Source organism: Colletotrichum lupini, chromosome 7 (assembly GCF_023278565.1).
Source record: "Colletotrichum lupini chromosome 7, complete sequence".
NCBI classification, from domain to species: Eukaryota; Fungi; Ascomycota; class Sordariomycetes; order Glomerellales; family Glomerellaceae; genus Colletotrichum; species Colletotrichum lupini.
This window is the reverse complement of record NC_064680.1, coordinates 3364255-3389961: the sequence shown is the minus strand read 5'-3', so window position 1 is coordinate 3389961 and position 25707 is coordinate 3364255. Positions and strand designations below refer to the sequence as shown.

The window sequence follows — 25707 nt, the reverse complement described above, 5'->3', positions numbered from 1 at the left end:
GAAGGAGTCCGAGATGTGGAGGGGGGCGAAGGGATGACTTGGATTCTGCAGCGAAGATTACTTGAGTTAGGTACTAGGCAGGGAAAAACACGGGGGTACCTGAGCTCAGGAAGCTTCATAGAAACTTGGGACGACACAAGACCTCATTCGCACTCCTCGATTTTTGAAGAGGGAAACAGCGGCTCTTTGAATAATAACGTTGCCTCCACGCTGACGTCTTAGCTCGGGGTGGTAGTGTAACAAATATCAAGGAACAGGAAAGGCATTAAGAGAGAGCAGCTGTGACCGCAAGGACTGCAGATCCGGGAAAGCCCGGCCATAAGTAGGGGACCGGCGGACGCGGTCAGGGGCATATATCTCCGAGATCTGCTTCGGTCGACTCGGATCTGACTCCGAGGCGATGGGAGAATACCACCCTTTTTTGTCTACAATGATTTTAATACGCTTGAATTCCAAAGTCTATTTTTTCGGTGCTTTTTGCCGGCATATCTAGTCTAGAGGCTCTTCTATATCATTATGCGGCTCACAAATAGCCCATTCACGACTCTTCTTTTTTTTTTCCTGAGTTTAGAGGTGATGATCTAGTCAGTTGGAAGGGTCCTTGGGGTCGCCGTCCTCGAGCTCGGCGAGGTACTTCTCGGCGTCCATGGCAGCCATGCAGCCGGTACCGGCACTGGTGATGGCCTGTCTGTATCTCTTGTCCTGGACGTCACCGGCGGCGAAGACACCCTCAATGTTGGTCAGCGGCGTGCCGGGCTTGGTGACGACGTAGCCCTCCTCGTCGGTCTCGAGCTGTCCCTTGACGAGGGACGTCGCGGGCTCGTGGCCGATGGCGTAGAAGAGACCGTTGGCCTCGAGCGTCTCCTCTTCGCCCGTGACGGTGTCCTTGACGACGAGGTGGCTCATGAGGCCGTCGTCGCCGCCCTTGATCTCCTTGCCGGCCGAGTTCCAGCGGATCGTCACCTTCTCGTGGCCCTTGAGGCGCTTGGCCATGATCTGCGAGGCGCGGAGGACGTCGCGGCGGACGAGGACGGTGACGTGGGAGCCGTACTTTGTGAGGTAGAGGGCCTCCTCGGCGGCCGAGTCGCCGCCGCCGATGACGACGAGGTGCTTGCCCCGGAAGATGGGGACGGCGCCGTCGCAGACGGCGCAGGCGGAGACGCCGTTTTGCCAGTACTTCTCCTCGCCGGGGAGGTTCAGGCGCTTGGCGGAGGCGCCGGTGGCGAGGATGACGGCGTCGGCGGTGTGGGTGGTCTCGGGCTCGAACTCGGTCGAGTACTTGAAGGGGCGGGAGGAGAGGTCGAGGTTGGCGACGGTGTCGGAGATGATTGTGGTGCCGAAGCGCTCGGACTGGGCCTTCATGTTGTCCATGAGCTCGCCGCCCATGATGCCCTTGGGGAAACCGGGGAAGTTCTCGACGTCGGTGGTGGTGGTGAGCTGACCGCCGGCGGCGATGCCGTTGGCCATGAAGCCCTCGTAAAGGACGGCTGGAGGGGAGAAGTATCGTCAGTGAGATGGTCCTGGAGTAGGGGGGACGGGAGGAAGTGGGAGGAGGCTTACGCTTCAGCTCAGCGCGCGCCAGGTAGACGGCGGCGGTGTGGGCAGCAGGCCCAGAGCCAATGACTGTAGAATGAGGTTAGCAAGGCGCATTGCAAGATTTGAAGCCATCACGGCTTGAGAGGCATGTTTGTCTCTGCTGTTCGGCAGGAGGGGCAACAATGCAGGAGCGGAGAGTCGTGACATACTGACAACCTTGTTGTGCATTTTGCGGGCACTTGACTTTAAATCAACAGGGTTCGTAGAGTTCTTCTTGAGGGATGTGGTGGCTGCGGCAAAGGATAGACCAGTGGCGCTTGAGCGAAGGATTGTTCGTCTAAAGGTTGAAGAGAACAGTTTGGCGGTGATATGCGCGTTCAGGAACACGCACTATCCTCTCCAAGAAATGGCGGGGTATCAGAAAAAGAGAGATATATGTACAGCAAGAGGGGAGGAGGGGGTGCCACAGACTCACAGTACGCCAGGGGGCGGGTGAGAGAGAGGAGGGGTGGAGGGGCAAAACGAATGGAAGGGGGCAGGACGGCGACGGCGACGGCGACGGGGTTTGCTTCCAATCAAGGCTTGGAAACTCGTGGACCGCTATCGTGACGGCAGACCCGGGATGGTAGTGGTAGCACGGAGTACAGACAGTGGTTCTGCAGCAACAGCACAGCTAAAATGATTTCTAATGGTGGTGGCCGGGATCTGGGAGACTTGATGCGTTGCGCTGCTGGTGGTGGTGGATTCCAGAATTCCAGAAATTTTTAATCGGGGCCTGCCGCACGATTCAGGGTGCATTTGATAGCGTCTTGTCAGACGGCCAAGCCAAACCACATGTGGTCTGGATGCGTGATCGGAGTGCCGTTTCTCTGTCGTGACTGTGTGGATTACCTAAGCACCGAGTCGCCGACTCCCCGTTCCGTCGGTAGCCCCCACTTGCCGAGGCTCTTCCGAGTGACGCAACTCGGCTCCGAGCCACAAATCTGCTGCACGGTGTGCCGTGTACCTACCTTAGGTACCTCTCTCTTCGTCTTCTCGTGGTTTGTGGACTGAGGTGGTCACCGGTGTCGGGAACTTTATATCTACAAGGGTTCTCATGCTGCTGGGAATCTTATCAATCGCATCAGCTTTGATTTGGAATTGTTGACGTCAATGAAGCTCCTGCCTCATAAGACTAAGACTCCACCCCACACGACGGATCACCCCCTACGACAGATCACCCAATTCGGTACAATTCAGTCAAAAACCACTAATTCTACCTACTTCATTTTATAATATTAAAAATATATAAAAGATACTTTTAGATACATAATATATAGTTTTTTTACTAAAATAATTTTTATAAATTATAATCTATTATGATAATCAAGATATTACTAAGTTAAATATAACGTTTTTTACTATATAAAAATACGATTTCTAACTTTATGAAAAATAAATAAAGCTAAGTATTTTCAAATATTATAATTTTCCAAATATTTTTCTAAGCTTAAATATACTATTTTTAGCGTTATACTAATTACATAAGCTTAGAAAATTCAAGTTTTTATAAATACTACTTATTATAATATAACTTAATATTTCTATATAATAATACTTATATTACTAATAAAAAGCTATTTATATAAGTTTAATTTAAATCTATTAAAAATAATTAACTTTAAAATTTTATTTTTTCTAATAAATAAAAGAGTTATATAACATAGTATAATGTTAGTATTTGTATAGAAATTACTAGTAAATACTAACATTAAGAAGCATATTTTAAATCTAATATTATTATATAATATAATATAAAATAATTTTTTTAAAATATCTTTCTATACTAAATATATTTCTTTATAGCTTGTGTATTTTTTAAAATATTTATTTTTTAATTATTCATATATATATGGAATAGCGGTTTTGGCTGAATCTGGCCGAATTGGGTGATCTGTCGTAGGGGGTGATCCGTCGTGTGGGGTGGAGTCTTAATGTCTGGGTTGGAGTCAAGGCCGTTGTAGTCGGCGATATAGCCCCGATCGTTGCGTTCAAGTATTTAAAATTATCGCGCACGCGATCAGAAGGATGAGTCAATATTGCACCATGAATTCTTTCCCCCGAAGATACCTTACTCATTTGCTTCATAACCTCAACCACGCCACATGCTTCTCTGAGTTGTTTCCTCACAGCTACGAGTCTTACGTTTCGCAAGTGCGCTTGCTCGGGGATATTTCTGACTTACTAATCCCTCAGGCCGAGTGAAGTAGAATTATCAAGATCCATAAACACATGCTCAACCTCCCAACCTCCTCCAAGGACGTCTGCAATACCTTCTTTCGGCCAGTGAAGAGCCCTTTCTACGTTGACGAGCAAGGTCTATTTTATTGCCATCTCAACAGCCCAGAAACGGTTAACTCAATCTGGCCGAGGGTTCGATATCCCGGTGAAGAGCGCAAGGCACACTAAGAAAACCGCCTCCAGACGAATCCTCCTCATTCACAATCTCTGGCACACCAGCAAGGCAACTTTGCTCCGCAACTTATCTTCCCTGCCTTGATAGGCAGATATGTCCGTCGCGCCTCTCTTCTCTTATGCAACCACGCCGAACCTCGCTTCTTCCCGCTCTCATCGCACACACCTCAGTCACACCTCCATCGTCCTCGAGCTACTCACTGCCGCTGTGTGTTTGGTGGCGGCTCATGGTCGAAGTCTCAAAACAGAGCCTCAGCTACCGATGATCCAGCCTTGCAGTACATCTGTACCTTGAGCAAACACCAACAGGTCGACCTTGGATCGGCATTTTGATCATATGTCATAGGGTTCAAAGTATATACATTCAGTGCCGGCAATCAATGATATAGCCGTTCGGTAGATGTCATTACTCCAGCCTCTCCCCAAACCCAAAGACTTCAGGCATCCCATTCCCACATACTCAGCCCTACGCATCCGGCAGCCCAGAAATAACAACACCACTAATAAAATCCTTGGCGTGCCCCTGCGTGTCCATCTTACCAGTACCATTCTTCAGGTAACAATACTCCCCCGGCAACTTAATCATAGCAACAGACCGACAATACCCTCCCGCCTTGACATCCCCGCTGGCGAGATTACTCCCGTACGCCTGGTTATGCGCCGCACACAGCGCCATACACTCCTCAAACGTCGAGACGTACACCTTGAGGATATCGTACAGACCCGGATTTCCGTACGCCGCGCCCGAGGGGTAATTCACCTCGCAGAGCTGGCGGAAGGTCTGCGTCGAGTACCCAGAACCGATCTTCATCGCGTTGCCGCCGGCGTCGGTGGGCGTGTAGGTCGTCGTGTTGATACTCGGGCAGCCTCCGTCCGTTGGCGCGGAGCGGATGCCCGTCGGGATTGAGCGCGTGGTGGATGAGGTGGCTGTCGAGCGGGAAGATTGGGACTCTGTGCCTGAGCTTGCGCTTGAGGTTGTAGGCGCCGATTGCGAGCCTGCTGTTGCCGAGGCTGTTGAAGACGGGTCTCTATATGGACATTAGAATCAGTCAACTATGGTCTCGTCTTGCTCTAGTAAGTGGAAGAAACAGGTGAACTTACACTGACACCGCCGAACTGTTGGCCTTTTGCGCCGCCAAACCCCCCGCCACACCGCCGGCGATACCCCCCGCAAGAACAACCACCAGCGCAATCACCAGGCCCCAGAAGACAGGCACCGTCAGTCCGAGAACGCGCCGTCTCTCTGGCGGCGGCGCGTCTGCCGCCGCGGCGGAAGCATACGCCGGGTGATGGGCCTGCGTGATTGTCGTCCACGTCGACTTTTCCAACGGGCTCTGGAACTCGGAAGGGTCGTACGGGATCGGCGCGGTGGAGTACCGGCTCGGTGCCGCTTCGAGGCCCGGCTGGTCTGGCGCCGTCGCCTCCGCGTGGGGACGGTGTTGGATTTGATCGGCCATTCCTAAATCCTCTGTCGTTTTTCTCTTCTTTCCTTTTTTTTCTTCTTTTTTTGGCTCCGATATCCTGCCAGGAGAGTTGAAAAAGGCGAGGCGAACGCGCACGACGATCACAGATTGAACGGAAAGAAGGGCATCAAGATCAAAAGAAAACACGAGCAAAAAATGAGATTGGGCTGCCAGCCGAGTACTTGAATAAGAGCTCAGCTCGCAAGGGTGAACACACCGTCAAACCCCGGCTACGATGGTACTGTAAGCGGCAACCGAGCTTACCATGCAGCGCGCCACCTGGGGGGTTCACTTTTCATACGATGCCTCATTGAGCTGAGAAACCCATGCACGAACAAGCTTGTTTTGGGGATTGGGGACAGCACGAGCCTTACCTTCCCTTCTCCTGAGACAATTGTCTGTCTGCCTCCCTCGTGGTAAGCGCAAACGCGACCGCCCGGCGACGCCACGTTCCATCCCATGCAATTTAGCCTCAGCCCTGAAGCGCGAACGGTGAGAAGGGGGAGGAGAGGAGGGGGGGCCAAGCGTATGATGAACGCTTCATGTGCAAGCTGTCGCGACGGCAGGAATCCGTCTACGGATACTAACGAACCCTTTTCGAAACGGCGCCCGATGGCGATGGTGGTGAGGGTGGGTGAGCGGTGGTTGGCTGGCCTTGGGGTCGTAGCCGCCGGGGCGCCTGCATGTGCTTCGCCTCGTTGGCGCGTCAACCGAAATAACTCTTGTCTAGCCTGTGTCTGAGCTGAATTGCAACTGCAGCTGTATAGAAGTCTGATTTGGTTGGAAGGGATACTCGTGGTCGAGTTGTAATTCGCGGTAATTCGGGATTTCCGAGGTTGAAATGACGGGCGACGATGAAGAGATCTAACTTTCCTAAGGGAGTTACAATGACCCGAGCAGCAGGCATCTCATCTTGAATAATCATCACCCTATATGGAAGCAAGACGACTGATTACAACGACCGCATCGATTTGGCTACCAACGATGTCCCTGGACATGAGATTGAAGTTCACGATGAGATTCTTTCACAATAGTGGCTTTTGTATCTTCTCAGCCACCCCTAACGGCTTCAGACTTACTCAATAATGGTATAACTTGAGAGTCGCTATGTACCATGGTCTTCAAGAACATATCTTAGTTTCCATCCACCGAACCCTACCAGGTGTCAGATTCGACCAAATTGGATGACGTGACAGACTAAATCATGTATCTTGAGCGGTAGTGATCTGGGAACATGGGAGGTGGCCTATCGGCCAAGAGGATCCAGTGCACGATATCGAAGAGAACTACAGATTCATGGATTTCATAGCTATGGCTACGTAGATAATCTTCCAGTTTCAGAGTCTGCGGAACCCATTTCTACTCGAATATTCACACTACCAACCCCTCCAGCCACCATCAAGCCTCAAACATCAAGAAAGCTCATGTCTCCTATCATGGTTACTAGACATCTCGTTCGGCACAGGCTGTCCGTGAACCTCAACCGGCACATACGCCGTCCGCTCCGACTTAGCCCACGGCGACGACGGGCCCGTCCCGGAAGAATCCACCTGGCTCGACAGCGCCGCCCTCGTCTTCCTCTTCTCGCGCAACAACATGACGGTCAGCGCCGCGATCGCCAGCGCCAGCGGGGTGCCGATGCCCACCCCGATTCCCGCCGCCGCGCCCGTCGAGATCCCGTTGCTACTACTGGACTCTGCCGCGGTCGCGGAACACGTTGCGGCGGCCCCGGTGCTTTGTCCTGCTACTGCCGCGGTCGCGGTCACCGTCGTCGTCGCGAGGTCGCCGAGGTCTGATTTCAGATACTCGTTGAGCAGCATCCGGCCCGCGGGAACGCCAAAGGTGTAGTTTGCGCAGTTGCCCGAGTTTTGACATGCGAATTTCTTGTCGCCGCATAACGCGACACCGCAATGCCGGCCGGGGACTATCGTAAAGGTCAGTTCATACTAACCAAAGGCACAGAACTCCCCCAAAACAAGGGAAGAATCTCTTCCCCGTCTTCCTACCAAGAAGTGAGTTTCTTACCTCCGCCGGTAATCTCCTCCTTGTCGCAGTACTTCGGACACCCGCTCCTCGACCAATTCTGATCCGTACACGCGCCGCGGTAGAAGCTCAGCTCCGTCTGCGAGAAGCAGAGGCCGTTGCTCATGCAATAATGATTCTGGAAGCAGCACGCCGCGACCTCGGTACCGCCGGCGACGGGACAGGCTACCGCCTGCGTCGCCTCGACGCCGTTGGGCCAGTAACACCTCTGGCCCGCCACCGCCGTGACCAGCGGCACCGTTGCGAGGAGAAGCCGCCATGGTAGCAGCGGCAGATGCATTGTCAACGATGGGTGCTGCCCCGAGCAATCTTGAAGAAAGGTGAGAGAGAGAGTTTCGGCACGACGGGGAAGAGAACGCGAGAAAAGCATTGGTTTGGTGCGGGACGGAACGCTGCGATTAATAACTCGCAACTCCATGCAGGCACAATGGCTGTGCTTCAATTTCCTATGCCCCAAGCTGGGCATTCAAAGTCACCTTGAAGCCAGGGTTCTAGAGACATGCAGCGCTTGGCGACTGATTTTGGGGGTCGAGGGATTCGAATCCCTGACCAGCCTTAGACGCCTTGAACGAATCACGCCGCACACTGGCTTGGCTAGACGGGTTTCGCGCCGTATGGAAATGACCGCAACAAGACTCTCCCAGCGCAGCTGCCATTCACTTATATAAGTCGACCCACCCCCTTTTGGCCACCCCATTTCTCCATCCCAGCCACCGCATTAAAACCCTACCCACGATTTTCAAACTACTATAATAATTACAAAAATTGTCTAAATATAATTCTTTTTTATATACTTATTTATTAATATATAATAGTCTCATATACTAAAAATAAAGTTATTCGGGCTCTTAAGGCTATTAAAAGAGGTCTCTTAGTTAATTAGGCCTCGATTAAGTTTAGAGTTCTAAGGTTAACTCTTTATAACTATAGGAGAGGCTACTAAACGAGGGTAATAGTATTCGCAGACCTCTAGAGGTTTCTTTTATAATAAGAAAACTAGCTAGCTTAATAAGTTCGTATTTAGTATAATCTAAGTATTATACTAACCTATAAATAGCTTATAAAATTCGCTAAGCGAGTTCTAAGATCCTAGGGGGATATAAATCCTTTTAAAAAGAAATAAATAGACGCTTTTTTAAGGAGGAACTTATTAATTAAGGTTTAGAGAAGTTGTACTATTAATTCGAGGCGTCTAAATAGGGCTATTACTAATATAATTAAGTTATAGTTTAGATTACTTAATATACTAGAGATTAGCGATATTAAATAGGCTAATAGGTATAATATAAATAAAACTAGTATTTTAGAGGGTAAGGGATTTAATAGCCTAGTTTTAGGTAAAGTAGAGACTATAGTAATATAAAAAAAAGAGCTTAGTTCGCGTACTTAGGTATTTATAATCGAGTATATCTTTATTAATAGTCGAGCTATTAAACTACTAGTTATATATAAGGGAAAGTCGGTATAGTAATAGTAGTTTTTACTTAAACTTAACCCTTATACTAGTTAGGAGTTTATAATAATAAATAATAGCTAGACGACTAATAAGACTGCCCTTAAGTAGTTAAAAATAGTGTTCTTATTATAGACTAAGACCCCCCCCCTTAGGGGGCTTAGTATACTTAATAAGCCTCGACTATTAGTTCTAAATAGCTATAGGAGTTATATAACGATAGAATTTATATAAGAATACTATAGAAATAACGTTTACTTACTATTCTTATTACTATATACTTCTTATATCCTCTAGCCGTTAGATATAGCTATTTTTAGACCTATTAAGTCTAAGTATAAGAAGGAGCTTAGTAAGGAGGACATAATAAATAATTCTACTATTATTAAAAAGCGGTACTTCTTAAGTTACTATTAAAAAGCTCGTTTAGCTAGTCTAACGTCGTTAAATATATAAAGTAGGTAGAAAGTAACTGGACTATATCCCCCTAATATAGCTAGACTACTTACTAATCTAATAGTCCTACCTAACCTAGTTATACTAACTAAAAAGACCGTAGATATTAGGTAAGTAATTAGTAATATTAGAAAAGTTATTAACTAGGTATTAATAGCGTCTATTATTAACTAGTTAATACTTAAAAAGGCTAGTAAGCTCTGCGATTAGTTAAAGTTATTTATAAAGCTTAGTCTAGACTATAATACTTAACGACTACTATTTAGAAAAGTAAAAAAGGTATTTAGTAAGTAGGCCTACTATTTAGTAGTATCTTAGTACTATATTCGAGTTTTAAAAGCTAAAGTTAACCGATTAAGGCCGTAGAAAAAGAAGAGTATACTAATAGACCTAAATACTAGGTTTACAAATATTTAGGATATATAGAGAGCTTAGGAGGACTCTAGCGACCGTCTAGTTAGTCCTAGTCGACTCGTAGGGGTCGAATTACCTAGGGAGAATAATAACTATATTATTATAGTAGTAGAAGATAGTTAATTAATTAAGTATAGTTAGTAGCGATGTTTTGATACCATGTTTTGATGGGGTGGCCAAAAGGGGGGGGTGGCCAAAAGGGGGTGGGTCGACTTAGTATAAGGACTGCCCAAACTGTTTCGTAGAGGAGCGCTATGTGAAAGGTCTGCTGCAAACACCTGCAGGTCCCTCTCCACCAGCTCCACGGATATCAAGGGTTAATTCTGTTGCCTTGCGGCCCTTGCCGGAATGGCTGCGATCGTCATCGATCCCCTCATCAGAAAGAGACGGCTTTCACAGGGGTCGTCTTTTACGAAACGCAAATTGGGAATAGCTCAAAAAGGAAAAAGAAAAAAAAAAAAGCATAGAGATAAGCTTGTTGCAAATCATAGTCAACCATCTCGCTACGCTAAGTGACGTGCTCATTATAATCAACCCCTCCTCCGTCTCGTCGCCCGGACTATCATACAGCCCTCGCTCTGTTTACAGATTTCCATTCCATAAAACAAGCCGCAATGGCCGAAATGGCAGCCAATGGAATCGCAGCAGTAAATACCACGCGGAGAGCATCATTATACACAGAAACCATCATCGGGAGCGCCTCAGCCGGCACAACCGTGCGGAACGCCGTCACCCCGGCCCCGATCACTGCCGGGATATCTACCCCGGGAGCCGAAGCCCGCAGCAAGTGATTCTGAAACAGCGCATTCCCGATAGATACAAAAAAGGCTCCGCCCAGCGCCTGCGACGCCACGACCGCCGCCGTCCCGACGGGTACCTCGTCCGGCGGCAGGACGGCCTGCACGGCAGTGAACCCTTGCTGTATAGCCATCCCGAAACCCGCCGCGACGAGGATCTCGAAGCCGATCCAGTGCGGCGTCGGCGTGTCGGACGAGAGCGCAAGGAGCTTGCCGCACCCGGCTGTCGCGATCATGCCTCCGATTATGGCCGGGGCTGGGGGGTGACCCACGACGGAGACGAAGATGCCTGCCAGGAGGGAGAAGAGGGCTATCGCCGCGACGTAGGGGAGCATGTCCACGCCGGAGGATACGGCGCTCTCGCCGCGGACCGCTTGGAACCAGATTGGGAGGAAGTAGAGGTGGATGAGGAGAGCCCCGTACGTGGCGAAGGCCCCGACGCAGGAGGCGGCTACGGTTCGTTGGGTGATGATGGCTGGTGGGAAGAGCGCGCCGTCCTGTTTCCACCACTGCCATGCCGCGAAGACGATGGCCGTTGCGCCGGTGCCTGAGAGGAGGCCGATGATTTTTGTGCTTGACGAGGCTTCGCCTTGGGTGATGTACTGGAGGGCTAGGAAGAGCATTACGCAGGCTCCGAGGAGGAGTACGTTGCCTATCAGGTCTAGGTCAAGAATTTTGTTGAGGAAGGTTTTTTGGTGTTGCGGTTCCTGCCGAGGGTGGAAGAAAAAGAGAAAGACGATGAGGGTGAAGCCTGCGATGGGGAGGTTGATGAAGAAACACCATCGCCACGTCTGGGAAGGGGGTCAGTCACTTTCTCTTTTTTTTTTTTTTTTCCTTTTTCTTTTGCGGACATTCGGAACTGCGGGATCACTCACGACAAGGTCTGTGAAGGTACCTCCGAGCAGAGGACCGACCGTGGCGCCGAGGCCGAAGCTGTCGTTGCATAAGCGTCAATACGTCTTGAACCTCCCTCTCTTTGGATGGAGGTTTCTTACATCAATCCGACGATGGCCGTACAAACCGGCCGCACTCTCACGGGGACCGCCGTTGCGATAATAACAAAACTCCCAGTGAGGACCCCAGCGCTTCCAAAGCCAGCCACGGCACGGCCAACGATGAGCGCAAGAGAGTCGGGGGCGAGGCCACAGATGAGCGATCCAGCAAGGAACATGACTATGGCTAGGACGTATGCCCATTTCACGGAGAAAAGCGAAAAGACTCTGCCAAATACAGGCTGGAAGGCACAGATCGTGAGGAGCTGAGCTGAGCCGTACCAGCCGATGTCTGCGGTGGATTGAAAATCTGATGTGATCTGCGGTATGGCCTGGTACTGTCAGTTTGGGAGGTTCGTCAAACGAAATGGCCACTTACGGTTGTGAGAAGAGTTCGATCTGCCGAGATGGACAACACCGCGAGACAAATCCCAACTACCAGAACCGCAAGCCGCCATCCTTCTACCCATTGCTCCCCTTCAACCTGGTCGCTCAAAGACGGCGACATCACGGCGCCATGCTTCTCCGCCCTCGCCATATCGAGATACGTCACTTGGCGCTGGTAGTCCCCGCCATCAACATCGTCAATACCCGGCTCAAATTGTCTTGTGAAACGGCTAATCCGAGCATCAGTCTTGCCAGGATGTCTCTGTTCCGTGACAGGCGTGAGACCCTGCTGCCCAATCCCCCGCGGCTCACTACTTGATGTAGACCCGTGGAGAGATGGATGGCTCGCGAGGTGCCGAAGCTGCGGGGCGAAGATGGACGAGATGATTGACACGGACTCGGATTGCGGTGATGAGGAGGCGTTTCGTTCTACGTCGTCTGTTCTAGAGAGCATACGTGAGTCTGAGACGGTGTGTGACGGAACTCTCTTTATGGCGAAGGGGGACGCGCTTTGGATTTGCGTGGGCGAGATCGAGTCTTCGCTAGGGATCATGCGTACGGCGCCAGGTTGTCGTAGAGATGATGTCCGTCGCGGGATCGGTGGCGGTCGTGGCCCGTCGGTTAGGGTAACTGAGGATCTGATGGAATCGTGGCGGCGGCATTGGTTTTCATTGTAGAGGCTCTGATATGCCATCGAGAGTTCGCTGTTCCTCTTGCGTGTCTCTTCGTCTGTCACATCCGTCGCCCTCTTCGCCACGGTTCCAGTGGCAGAGGGATGGTCCTGTGATAGGCGAGCCCTTTCTTCCCATTCTTCCGTCACGGATTGTGGCAGAATGTCCTCCCCATCGTTGTCATTCTCCTCTGAGTAGGATGAACGTAGATTGTCGGCGAGGCCAGGTAGTGGAGTGGCGTGGGAGTGTATGACTGAGATTCGCGAGCGCTCCTCGCCGAGGAACTCTGAGGATGGCCTAGATCCGAGTGAGGGCCTTTTTGTCTTGGGTGCACCGCTTCCAGCTACGGGCTCTCGCTTTTCGGCATCGTTTTCCATCTTCTTGTCATCTCGCATCCTGGAAGAGCTTTGGAAGCTAGTGTATCGGACGGCACAATGATCTGTGTACTTGATGTTTGGGTAGGTTCCGAGTTCAGAAAAGAGGTGCTGTTGGGCATCGCAGGTCGACCACATATCTTAAAGCTACCGCCTTCTGCTTAAGAGGAGGGGCCAGAAACCACTCACATTTCGATTTAGCTTCATCACTAGTTCGTACCCTGCAGTTGATTGACTGTCTAGATCATCGGCGGCGCCCGAAAACACTGGTAGAACATCCTCAGCTGCGCGCGAATTTTCATTAGCTCGATTTAGGAATAGCCTCGCGTTGAACGTACTTACTACCGAGGCGTTCTACGGAGTCGCTGAATGTCAGACCCCAAAGTGATGGGCTGAACTAGCAAGCAAGACTGCCCGATGTCGGTAGGTATGGGTCTGTAGAGAGTATCGGTTGTGAGACAGGAGGCAGCATGCCATGTGGCTCACGGGCAAGACTGGCACCGCTTGCCAGATCAAGGACTAGATCGGCCAAGTTTCAGTGCCATTACTAGCACACCATTTCTGACAGCCATCATCTTTTTATGAACCGCGGGGATCCCCCGATAGAACCATGGGGCTGGTGAGCTGTTGTTGAGGATCGAACAAAGCACAAAGCAGCAGCCGAAGGGGCGCTAGCACATGGTGAGGGGAAGTGTGGCGGAAGAGGGTGCCATTCGCGGCGCCGTCGCCGTGGAATTCCAAACTAGACGGAATACCGGGGCCGATGTCTTTGTTTGTCGGGACCGAAGACAATGAACTGGGATGGGAACTTGAAACATGGAGTCCAGAGATGGCAGTTGGTGGCCTCGTCATTATCGGAGAGAGATAGGACTCTGCAAATTCATCGCTTGCTTGGCCTATCCGTGCAGTTGCAGTGCTTTTCGTCCACGGGATGAATCATGGGAGTCTTGTGTATCCGTTTGTCGTTTTGGGTCAGCAGTGGGGTTAGACTTCGATGCGGTCTTGGTGATGAATCAGAGTCGAGGACAGTGGGTGTTTAAACGAGATATCAGACATGTTCCTTGTGGGTTATAGGGAACAATCAACCAGCTTCTCGTCAGTTACAGAAACAAAAAGGACTTCTGCTCAGAAGCTTAAGATGGTTATACCCCTAATCCTGAAGTGCAGCGCTACCGTTTTCTGTAACTTTTGCCTCCGAGTCCCCATACAGGCATCTCTTTTTTTCTAAACTCATTTTCTCGTATCACTCTATTGTTTCTTCATCGTCGACATTTACCTTGCTCTAGTCAGGTAGCTAAGGGATTCTGCTACGCCGTCCATTTACTAGTGGCTGGTATTATCACGATTGCCCATGTCTCATAAGCCATGGCACCTGCTTGTTTCTGCCAGTTTACTGGATTATTGGTCACGATCTTGGTGTGGGAGGTTGAAAGAAGTTCAGAGTTGAAACAAGGAGAGGCTTGCCCGCGCTCCGCCACTTTGATGCTGCCCACCTGGAGCAAGGCGTCCTGCTATCGGCACTTAGGCCAAGAGCTTCATGGGTTGAACTCATCGCAAATACAACATATGCTTAGCAAGACTGAAGATACCTCCAGCTTTAATTGCATGTGATGTCCGTCAATGATCTCACTCCGGACTAAGGCGCCCACCACTTTCATGGCTGTGGCATCATGGCAGTATGTCAATAGTCCCGAAGGCACGAGGCAATTGATCATGCCGGTAACACATTTTCCATTCATTCTCAGTGCCACGCATAAGCCAAACTGATGGACAGAAATCTAGCAACTCAAGTGCTCGAGAACGATTGTTGAGTGAGAGGAAAGGAAGAATGGCCTCGAGAGTCAGCATGTTGGATTTTGGTCGTATTCGTACTAGCGCGATCTGCGGACCAGGATTCCCCAGACGATCCGACCACACACCTTGAAGGCCCGTAATTCTAAATCCATCGACCCGCCTCACTCTGGCAGACCGCAGGCCGCACAACTTCAGATGTTTCCTCCCCATCTCACCCCATCCCACCATCTTTCACCATCAGACATGGCATTTCACTTTTGCATACAGTCAGACATGGGCACACTCTTGCAATAAACTCATGTCATTTGTTCCACAATCCGGAGTAAACTCCCGCCCTGCTTTCGAACCTCAACCAATACTCAAGCCGACCAACATCACCGTCACCGCCACCAATAGCACCAACGAGGTATCTCGTCTCCTCTCGTCTCCCCCTCACGCCTTGAAGACTCTGGCCCGAGCACCGGGCCCAATTCAAGGACCACCCGACCAACAATGCTTTCGTGTCTATGGTATTCTATGGGTTCATGCTTTGTCCAAAATAAAAACGCAAAAAGAAGTTAAGCTGAGTTGTGAAACTTTATCAGGTCTCGAGCTCAACCGTGGCGTTTTTACCTCCCAAGGTCACTGCCGCCGCCAAAGTCTGCTTTTCGTTGAGGATGGCGGTCGGGTTGGACTTTTTCGACGCAGATGCGGCCGCCTTGCTGCGACCGCCCTTCTTGTAAGTTGAAATGTAGAACATGATGAAGAGAATCAGGTACGACGTCAGGATGGCGCCGCCGGTCACGGCTGAGTAGAACTCGCCGCCGCACCGGCCGACGTGGGGGAGAATCTCCTTGAAGTACGTGTCTGCGAAAACGTCGTAGAAGCCAAAATAGACGAAACCTGTCGGCGCAGATTAGCATCGGTATGATCATTATTTGCGTCAATGGCATGTCGAGTGAGCTGGGGGAAACCGGTTTGACTCACCAAGGTCCAGCACGAACTGGGTAATCTGTAAGACGGTGATCCACTGCTTCCACCACACCTTGACGCCCCGCGCGGTCTGGAAGTAATACCAATACATGACAACGTGCACCGTCAGGTTGAGCGTGATGGGCACCCAGGATAGCGGGGTGCCTCCGATCAACTGGCTGAAGCAGAGGAGGGCGGTGGCCGGGTGGTGGTAGCAGTGGAGGAAGGTAAGGGGTTTCTTCTTGAGCATTAAGAAGACGGTATCGATGAGCTCGTAGTACTTTGTGAGGTAGTTGATCTGCCAGGAAGAATTAGCTTATGTTCTTGGTTAGAGGTGGTTTGAAATACTACTCACGTAGTAGAGAACGACCAATTGTTGTGTCCAGCCTGTGGGTCCGCAGATGCATTCGTAGATGCCCTTCTGCCACAGGTTTGGTGCGATCTGTTCGACGAAAAGAACCAGTAGAGCTCCGCTGAGGAGAGACAGGAAAAAGTTGTGGGTTTTGAAGAGCGTGTCCAGCTCCAGCGGTTTGCGGTTGCGCATCACCTCCCGGCCGCCAAAAACGACTACGAGATACAGCACCACCAGAGTCATGGCTTCAGTGAAAGTCGAGAGCGGTGTCTGTCCGTAAACGAATTCGAAATCGCTGGCAGGGTAGCCCATGACCGACTTGTAGACCTTGTCGAATGTCGTCCATGGCGAGAGAAGCGCTGCGGATGCATCTTTCACCACCATAAACCCGGAGATGTTGCCGCTGGAGGTGAGATTATCGGGAAACATGATGATGACTGGGGGAGAGAGTTTGAAGAGTCTTGAAGAAAGAAAGAAAAAGAGATTCTCACGTAGAGAGAAGGAGAAGAATTGCAATCGATTTATGCTAATGTGGATGAGTACCTCAATGCATGACCAAGACTTTACCATGGGAAGATGGGGCCGCCGCTCTACGCCCCAAGCTCGACCATCTCGATGCCTCCGTTTCAGACCACCAACTCAATTGCTTTAAGCACACCAGCCTATGACGGCATTTCTTTTCTTTACGGTCCTCGCGGGTACCCAATGCATGATGAGCGCGAGCCGCAATTAGATTGTCCATTCCCCGTAGCTACCCAAGCTTTTGCCAGCTCGGTACCAATGCTCCGAAAGCTCGTACCCAGCTTTACGTGCAGCTACGACGGACCTTGACGGACGTGTCTGATACCCGGGTTCGCTTACATCCCACACGGGTTATGCCTTAGCTTTGAGAGGCGTTACGTGGTCCTCTAGCGTGTACCCGATTTTAACCCCTCATCAGAATCAGGCTTTTTCTATTGAAGTTAAAGATGGTATTTGCTTCTCGCTTTTAGACACTAGGGGCAGTGCAAACTAACCAGTGGAAACGACCTTGTTGGTATAGCTAACACGCCAGATGAGAACAGCGTTGAGAAGGAGGTTGAATTGGTACTGCCAGCGGTTGGCCTATGTTAAGTCACCGGCCATCATTCAAGCCAACTCTGCTTTACTCAGCAGTACACTCGATGGGATCTCAACAAAGACATCACTTCAAGATGGAAAGTTGTCTCTCTTCAACCGCTGGCACGAAAATGTTGGAAAACTCCTAGCTGTGAGTTCTGGTCCTCTACGATAATGGCTACAGTTGAGGTGGGAACTACGAAAGTGTGTCGGAGAAACAGCGTCCAGATTAGCAAAATTTCTGGTTCCTGCATGGTTTTCTTTCATCCGAGTGGAGCTTGGTTCATCTGACTCCCTCTAGTGTCTTAAGAAACGCTTCGTATGCACATCCATTCACAAGAAACAACGAACATCTCTCTCACGCTATCATGAGTTTTCAGCTCTAAGACAGAAATGATGATATCGGACTCAACCCAACTGACACTTCACTATCTGGATCTGCTTGCTACCCTGTATCCAAGGTCTCTTCAGCTTCGACGACTCAACCCCTGTATCATTGGCCCGCCCCTTCAAATGTTGGGGGGTGGTCTATCCATCCACTCTCACCACGCGATTTCTATGTATAAATACTCAGTGTTGAGCTTTCATCATCTAGAGTGATCCTCATGCGGCAGTGTTTTCGAAGAGACTATAGTATCACGCTTCTTCGCAGCTTGTGTGCTCGTCCGCCATCTTTCAAGTCAGTTCAGCATCGCCGTCGCCTTCTCGATCCTTCATATCCATGCTCGGCATCATCTCTTCTTGACTCATGTATCGGGACTTAATGATGCTGACACCATCAGCGAACTCCTCGGAGACAACTCGAGAGCATAGCCTACAGGCGCTGCGAACTCTGCTATTATTTGGACTGGTAGTACGTCCCTGTACGAAGATGGGATCTCGAAGAAAAGCTGTAGATCTGTTTCAGCGCCCGACCAGGCCTTTAGGACCTCCAAGATGCTCAATCTTGACAGTATCGTAAGTTCTCGATGCGGCTGGCTATGCATCAAGATGAGCTGTAGTGTGGATTAGACGCCACATTGCCCAAGCGTGGACTTCGAGGTCTAAGGAGCGATGTGCTGGGCATTTAATAGGCAGAATTTACGACTTACTAGCCCTTCAGATCGTTTACACCTCCATTTTCTCTTCCTTACACGACAAACCTACCTTATCATGTGGGGCTAAGGGTATATATATCATCCCAACGTCATTCCTGTCACCATCACAGCGGCGTCCGTTTAGGTCGACGGGTCAGGTCAAGCTGTGTGCCTAGTGTAGTGATCAAACCAATGTTCCAATGAAGTCAAAGTTGAGGTTGATTGAGGGGCGCGCTGTTCGAGTCCGGACAGGGGCGTGTATAACAAGATCAATATTCCCCCTCCTTCCGTCCCATTTTCTTTTTTCTTGTTTTGCCGGAATTTATGTCTGGCTTTCCGAGGTCTGTACAGACTTTGAGTTTATCAACGCTGTATTCACTCTGGCAAAGCCAGTACGTGTTAGATATCCTGAATGGTACTTTTCCTGATAAAGTAGATGGCTCAGGAGCGGACGCTTCTTAGATGCAGAAGTAGCGACTGGGTCAGTGACGGGCTGATCACGTCGAGTTGAGCGCTTGTCCAGAAGGCGGTGCTTTTAAGCGGAGGAAGAATGGGATACTTACACGTCAAGACTAATATCCTGGCCAATCGAAGTGACTTTTGTTGGTCATAGTAACCTTAAGGTCGGATTTCACTTGGGCAAATAGGACAAGCAAGATCGGGCAATATCGGAGTGCAGATTACGTCGAAGGCCCGTCTGGTGGTATATATAAGCAAGTCTTCTCCTTCTCTTTGGAGTTATTTCCAAGAGGGAGGAGTCATCGTCATAAACATCAAGAAGCGACAATATAGGCGTGCTGCATGCGTTAGAAGCTACCAGCTCACACGCTTTGTATTCAAGTGGTTTCCGTTCCGGTTGGCAACATAATTTAAAGCCATCGTCAAATCTACTTTTTCTTAACATTTCATGTGAAACTAGCCAGCGAGGATGACGAGCTGAGCTTTCCTTCCTCCTACGTGTACCATTGCAGGGAAGCCTTTGCCAAATGCTGTGAAAGTGAACCATAAGATTCAGTTCGCATTGGCATCGTTGGTCTTCGAGAAGCCAGCTTACGTTGCATTCACGAATATCGACGACAAAGAAGTTGATGGAACTCTTCGTACGGAATATGCTGTTGCCAATCTCGACGAAGCGTGACTTGACTAGTCTTCATCGTGGAACAAGTATACATCCCGGAATACTACACAAGACGCTCTAAGCTGGGTAGGACGCCTCTAAACTATTATTAAATTCCGCAAGAGACGGTCCTTCTGCCCATCTGATAAAGCTTATTAGAGACCCCGATGAATACTTGAGATAGTACAATTGCTTCCATCAACAATATGCCCTCATCCAATGCGAGACACTTCACGATGTTGGAGGAGATTAGACAGTTCTTTGCATTGATGGACGCACTTTCACATTGTGAAATCGTGTACTATGCCACTTGGTCAAGACATTTCTGCTCATAAGTTTCATCAGCAGTCGCATGATACGCAACTTGGCGTTTCAGCAAGACTTTCCGGCTTTGTCCACTCAGCGCCCAAGAATGGTGTCAAAGACGGAGAACAAATTTGGCTTGAGGCCTTCGCTACTCTGCCGTTAGTGTGCAAGCGAGCTAGCGGCTCTGCGCCTGAGACATCGTCAGCTGCAGAGCGTCCAGCTAGCGCCTGAGAAAGCAACGGGTCTCAAAAGCTAGTCTGTGTCACGGCTGGCCCTGTCTTTAACGGCGTCGATCTGGCAGATCGTGGCGCCACGGGTTCCCGTGTTAGCCTGGTGGAGGCCATCAACTTTCCACGTGCGAAACGGTCTTCAAGACGAGCGGCGGATTGCAATCTTGAAGAAAACGTCTTCCCATTAGGAAGGGTTTGGGCATATGAAGAGTTGACGATATGAGTCACTCCACCGTGGCATCGAAAGACTCGTCCAGGCTCGGCATTCACTTTGGCATGTTCATTCCGAAGGCGAAGTAGCTAGGGAACCCATCAGAGAAGCAGCTTGTCAGCGAATCGACATCACGTCTAGATATCTCGAGTCCGCTGGTCCCTGATCCGTGCCTAGGGCCTTCTAGCCTTCGCTCCGATGCCCAGGCGTGCTAGGCAAGTCGTCTCTGATGAAGCCAAAGTAAAGAAAGAGGTCAACATCGCGACCAAAGCTCCATGTTGTTCCGCATCCACCAATCATGCAAATCAAGTATCGATGCATGGCTCTCTCGGAATATCATTGGGCGATGGGGATGACATCAGCTAGAAAGCCCGGCAGAGAACAAATTCACATGCGCATGGAGGGAGGCTGCCCCGTCTGTTAGCACCAGATCATATCCCATCTACTCATGTCACCCTCCTTGAATCCCAGAGCACTGCCACAGGAAAACACATCGCCAAAAGCCCTGCCTAGCTGATCCCGAACTCAAAACTACCCTCCCCAATCACACGAATCCCATAAACCGATGCCTCCGTCACCAGGAATCATAGCTCCAAGAAAGCCGATCTTCAACTTCGGTATGTGTTCTCCAACAAGCTAGAACAATGTCGTCAGCCCCGGACGGCCGCACATCCCTGTCTGAGACGACGTGGTGCCGGCGATGTGTGATGTCAAATCTGACGACGAAAATGTGGAAAGGTGGAAGCTTTGATAGGTGCGATTCACACCCCCGCCTGCCCGATCAGATACCGGTACCTAGGACAGGGGGGTGGTCCCTGAGCTTTCCATCCCGCACCTGCACCTCTGACGTCACACTGGAACAGCCCAGACGGGAGCTCACATCACCTTCCTTAACCACAAAACAATCCATCAAATCATTCATAAGAAGGGGCCTCAACCACCTCAACCTCGTTCCCCATCGTATCTGATACTTCTTCTTAGAATCAAAGGCAGACGAACCAACCGCATGCCAACCTTCAACAAACAACATAACCAAACCAAAATAAAAGACGTCCCCCTCTTAAACAAATTCGCACCCGCCTCCCAACAACACAAACCAATCTTCCCCAAAATGCCCGTCGGAAACAGCGACCAGAACGCAGGCGTCACGGGCGGCGCCAAATTCGTCACCTCGGCCCTAGGCAACACCGTCGGCGGCGTGACCCGCACCGTCGGCAACGTCACCGGCGCCGCGACCCAGGGCGTCGGCGACACCATCACCAGCGCGACCGGGTCCGCTGGCCGCCCTGTAGGCGATGGGATTGCCAACCTCGGACAGGGATTGTCGGGCGCGCTGAATTCTGTCGGCAAGGGCGCTGAGGATGCTGGGCAGTGGAAGAGATCCTGAAGAACGATGTAGCATCTGGATGGGATGCGATCATGGAAAGGAAAGGAAGACTGAAATAGGATGATGATGACTTGGGAGGTTCTTTTGATTGTGTTATTAGGAGCGTTCACGCCATGGAGTCACCATGATGAATATGGAATACAATAATATCCCTGATTCAACTGTCCAAATCCTTATAAGTGGTGTTCTATCGCGTCTATCCACACCAGGCGCCCACGGCCGTAGATATTGTTACAGTAAGATGATTTTACAAAATAGTACAGTATGTGACAGTGAACGCGATACCGCCGCAAAATGGAGGAGAGTGAGAGTACCTCAACCTGCTCATTCCTTCTTGCGGAACTGCAGGTTATACGTCAGCAACTGCTCCTTCGTCATCTTGCCCGGCCCGCCAGCAAACTCGTCCACGCCGTTATTATTCTTCGGGAACGCAATCACGTCCCTGACGGAAGACGAGCCGCTCAACACGGCCACGAACCGGTCGAACCCGATGGCGAAGCCCGCGTGCGGCGGACACCCCGCCCTTAGCGCCTTGAGTAGGTGCGAAAACTCCTTAATCTTGTCCTGGCTCATCTTGAGGATGTCGCGGAAGATGAACTCCTGGATCTCGGCAATGTGGATACGCCGGCTGCCGCCGCCGAGCTCCACGCCGTTGAGCACGAGGTCATAGTGGTCGGCCTTGGCCCGGAGCGGGTCCTTGAAGAGCAGCTCAAAGTCCTCTCCGGAGTGCGGGGACGTGAAGGGGTGGTGGGTGGCCGAGAAGCCCGAAGCGCCGCCCTGACCGACGTCGCCTTCTTCTTCCGGGGTGAACATGGGGAAGTCGGTCACCCAGAGGAACTTGAAGGTGTCGTCCCTGTCTAGGAGGCCGGCCTCCACGGCAGCGTGGTATAGGGCGATTCTCGCTTCGCCGAGTTTGGTTGAGCCTCCTTGCTGGGGCTGGTTCTTGCGTGCCTGGAAGAGGACGATGTCTCCGTTCTCGAGCGACGAAAAGCCGGCTTCCTCGGGGAGAGAGCCTAGGATGCTGTCTAGGCCTTCGGGACCAAGGGCGGAGAAGCCGTTGAGCGGTTTGCTGCTGTCGAACATCAAGGCTGTGGGAGCGCCGTCTGGGTTTTGTGATAGGCTTTTGGGCAGATTCTCCATGAACTCCGTCACAAACTTCCACACGTCCCGCCTATCAGCGTCTTCGTGTGGGCTGATCTTCCAGACTTCGACGATTGGTGCGTCGAGATCTGTGATCATGCTGACAAAGTCCTTGTTGAGGCTTTCGTCAACGCGACATATCTGGACGCTGTTAGTCTTGTGATGCTTAGAGGCGTCTATGGGACGCAACTGACCCTGTTGGGAATGCGCAGATCCGGCTTGTCGGATCCGTACAAGTCCATGCAGTCGGTGTACTTCATTCTGAGGAATGGCGCAGAAATGGCAGGGTATTCTTGGTAGAGAGGTGCTTTGGCGTCGTCTTTCATACTGTCCTGAACACATTGTTTCCAGTCCTATTCTCTGTCAGCTCTTAACTCTACTTTGCTGCATTAGGAATGGAGAGCGATCGCATACCTCGAGTGATGCCTTCCTGACCGGCGCGAATGAGTCTTCTCCCACTTCCATGACGTACTGCTCTCTCACAGCATCCCACGCACGGCCGACGACATATTCTACGTCCTCCATGATGGTCTTGCCCGTAGCAAAGGACTTTTCCATATCCAGCTATCATCATGTTAGCTACCTGTACTCATTAGCAGCACGAGCCACGCACCTGTGTGAATTCGGGTTGACGGTCTGCACGATGATCTTCATCACGGAAGCACCGCGCAAATTGGTAGTAACCCCCCATTCCAGAAGCCATAAGGACCTGCTTATACTGCTGGGGGCTCTGGGGTAGCGCATAGGCGTATCTGGGTCGCCGCGTCGGCACAATGAACTCTCTTGCGCCTTCTGAAGTCGACTTGAAGAGGATGGGCGTCTCGACGTCCATGAACTCCCTGTCCACCATCGCCTGCCCCATGGACGACTTGAGCTGCGCACGGAACCGCAGCCTCTCCTTCAGCTCCTTGTGGAAGCGCAGCTGGAGATGACGTTGCTCTGGCGGGAAAACGGTATCGGGACCAACGATGATGTCCTTCGGGAATGGGTTGAGGTATTGTATCGAATCCATGTCAATCTCGAATCGTGTCGCGCCCGATGCGTCTGTCGTTACGCCCTTTGCCAAAACGGCGCTGAAGGGGCGAATCTTTGCTAGTGTAGCCGCATTGTCGCCCTTGGCACAGATTTGACCAATTCGTTCTCCGTTGCGCTCCAGGTGGGCGAATGCCAAGTTCTTGCCGACCTTTCTCGTTCGGCCGATGTGTCCGCTGACGATGATCGAGGAGCCTGGTTTACTCCATGTATCGGGCGACGACATTTGAGGGAGTGCGACTGTTGTTTTAGAAAGTTAGCAGAAGCTTCAGGAGTTACACTGGTATTCTTGAACTTGCTCACAGCACTCCTTGAACTCCTCTGACAGCTGTGTGTGTTTTGACTCGTCTTGCGCCTGCTGAGGTTTCGCCGTTGACAGGTGACGAGCCTGACGGCCAGGAAGACTTGTCTGACTACATATTGAGTTTTGAAGAAGAGAGAGACTTCGGCTAAGGGGTTGCGATCGTGATGTGCGCGGACGCAGCGCAGCCAACGCTCTACTGCGACAGCATTGGCGAAGCATCGGGAAGGTCTAGCAGGGCTAATTGAAGACAAGCGACCGCGCAAAAGCTTGGGGTAAAATGTGGAAGGTGTGGCGATCAAATTGGAGCTCCGGCAGGGCACAATGGCGTGATCAGAAGGAATGATGAGTGGGTTGAGATCAGGTATGATTTTGTGACATTTGAAGCTATCACAGCTTAAAGTCCTTAGCTCACTGCAGCAAGACGGTGGAACGATGTCGGAGCCCACCCATCCAATGCGACACAGGTGGGCTGCTGCAGCATGGCGCCTTCCTCAGGTCCCCCAGCCGGCGCTTGCTGGCACCTCAGGCAGAAGGTCCCCACCAAAAAAGCGATTAGCGCGGGGCAGATCCTCGCGTCCGTATAAAAATCTTTCAGAGAGCTCCCAAAAATTTCCTTCCTTTCCTCTTTATGATTTCTCCATTTCAAAAAAGTGTATGTTTGGTCTCCCCCCAATCTCTCTCTCAGCGCAACTGCGCATACTCGAAAAAAAAACGACGAGAATGCTAATTGGATATTTTGCAGGTGATGATAGCCACGTGGATAACATGATGCTGCTGCCTCCGTCTGAAGCATCCAAGCTCTCCCCTTCTGGTGGCTTCAGGGCAAAGGTGTCGAGGGCGGAGGGGGCCATGACATAGGCGTTTGACACGACCTTGTTACTAGTATCGGACGCGATGAAAGGCAAATCTGATTTTTCACGAAATGGAAGAATTTTGTGGGCTTGGCGCCTTTTTGTTCGTTCGACGACAACCGGGAGCCTCGAGGCTTCGAGTGAGGCCTAGGGGGTTTCTCTGGCTGGACGCGAACAATATTCTCCCCTTGTGATGGCGCAGCTCGTGGTCGGATACGTCGATACGTTCTTCCTGACACGGCTACAGCCAGAGATTTTGCGGTCGGTTGGGAGCGAGAAACATCGGATGGGTCTCCCGCGTCGGTGAAGCTTTCGGGGCTTTGCAGGCGCGGTATGAGAATGGACGAAGTTGATACGCGACTGGCCGCCGTCGGTGGCGGATGGGATACACCAAATCTTGGACATCTTTTTGTATGGTAGACTTTTTTTGACCTCGTCAGTGCATACACATTGACGGGGATGGCGCCCTGAGCGGCTCGCCAGCCATTCCCAGACTGGAACGAATAAATCAAGACCCCGATGACGGGCGAAAGAAGAAAATAAGGGGTCCGAGAACTGACCATCGTGCCGCTACGCTCTACTCCGTACATGTGAAGGAGACGGATGCCTCCGTTTGATGATTCAGCGAACCCCATGTTTCCCCAAAGTGTTTCAATAACTCATGGTGCCGTTCAAAGTTTTGAAGTTACGCCGAGCACGAGGGGTGAAGATTGAATCAAGAGCGTTCAGTATAAATCGTTGGACAGGAACGCACTGAGGTACACAGCTGAAGGTAGGCTTACTGATGAAGCTATCAAGAAGATCGGATCAGTGAAGCC

At 50.8% G+C, this 25707-nt stretch overlaps 6 protein-coding genes across 6 annotated transcripts; 1 reads left to right on the top strand and 5 right to left on the bottom strand.

Moving 5' to 3' along the window:
* Positions 1 to 585: 585 nt before the first annotated feature.
* On the bottom strand, positions 586 to 1926 carry CLUP02_14051 (thioredoxin reductase; the record flags this gene model as incomplete). Its single annotated transcript, XM_049292984.1, has 3 exons — positions 586 to 1487; positions 1561 to 1623; positions 1746 to 1926. Coding segments are annotated over 3 exons (1146 nt in total), but the record flags the coding sequence as incomplete, so codon positions are not given.
* Positions 1927 to 4427: 2501 nt separating this feature from the next.
* Positions 4428 to 8152, bottom strand: CLUP02_14050 (uncharacterized protein; the record flags this gene model as incomplete). The annotated part of the gene is made up of 12 exons (XM_049292983.1): positions 4428 to 4456; positions 4531 to 5018; positions 5092 to 5634; positions 5718 to 5991; positions 6046 to 6190; positions 6247 to 6382; positions 6433 to 6490; positions 6533 to 6558; positions 6688 to 6739; positions 6898 to 7377; positions 7479 to 7954; positions 8013 to 8152. 12 exons carry the CDS (start codon positions 8150 to 8152, stop codon positions 4428 to 4430), a joined length of 2847 nt encoding a protein of 948 aa, XP_049150129.1.
* A 2229-nt stretch (positions 8153 to 10381) lies between these two features.
* Positions 10382 to 13892, bottom strand: CLUP02_14049 (major facilitator superfamily transporter; the record flags this gene model as incomplete). The annotated part of the gene is made up of 8 exons (XM_049292982.1): positions 10382 to 11407; positions 11492 to 11549; positions 11612 to 11928; positions 11988 to 13151; positions 13230 to 13324; positions 13383 to 13394; positions 13527 to 13559; positions 13628 to 13892. The coding sequence occupies 8 exons, from the start codon at positions 13890 to 13892 to the stop codon at positions 10382 to 10384; spliced, it is 2970 nt and encodes a 989-aa protein (XP_049150128.1).
* A 1522-nt stretch (positions 13893 to 15414) lies between these two features.
* CLUP02_14048 (GNS1/SUR4 family protein) lies at positions 15415 to 16566 on the bottom strand (the record flags this gene model as incomplete). Its single annotated transcript, XM_049292981.1, has 3 exons — positions 15415 to 15716; positions 15801 to 16083; positions 16141 to 16566. 3 exons carry the CDS (start codon positions 16564 to 16566, stop codon positions 15415 to 15417), a joined length of 1011 nt encoding a protein of 336 aa, XP_049150127.1.
* A 4720-nt stretch (positions 16567 to 21286) lies between these two features.
* On the top strand, positions 21287 to 21562 carry CLUP02_14047 (uncharacterized protein; the record flags this gene model as incomplete). Its single annotated transcript, XM_049292980.1, has 1 exon — positions 21287 to 21562. The coding sequence occupies one exon, from the start codon at positions 21287 to 21289 to the stop codon at positions 21560 to 21562; it is 276 nt and encodes a 91-aa protein (XP_049150126.1).
* A 324-nt stretch (positions 21563 to 21886) lies between these two features.
* Positions 21887 to 25524, bottom strand: CLUP02_14046 (tRNA synthetase class II; the record flags this gene model as incomplete). Its single annotated transcript, XM_049292979.1, has 10 exons — positions 21887 to 22843; positions 22897 to 23055; positions 23117 to 23266; positions 23316 to 23974; positions 24038 to 24062; positions 24128 to 24422; positions 24485 to 24548; positions 24739 to 25036; positions 25066 to 25383; positions 25450 to 25524. The coding sequence occupies 10 exons, from the start codon at positions 25522 to 25524 to the stop codon at positions 21887 to 21889; spliced, it is 3000 nt and encodes a 999-aa protein (XP_049150125.1).
* Positions 25525 to 25707: the final 183 nt, after the last annotated feature.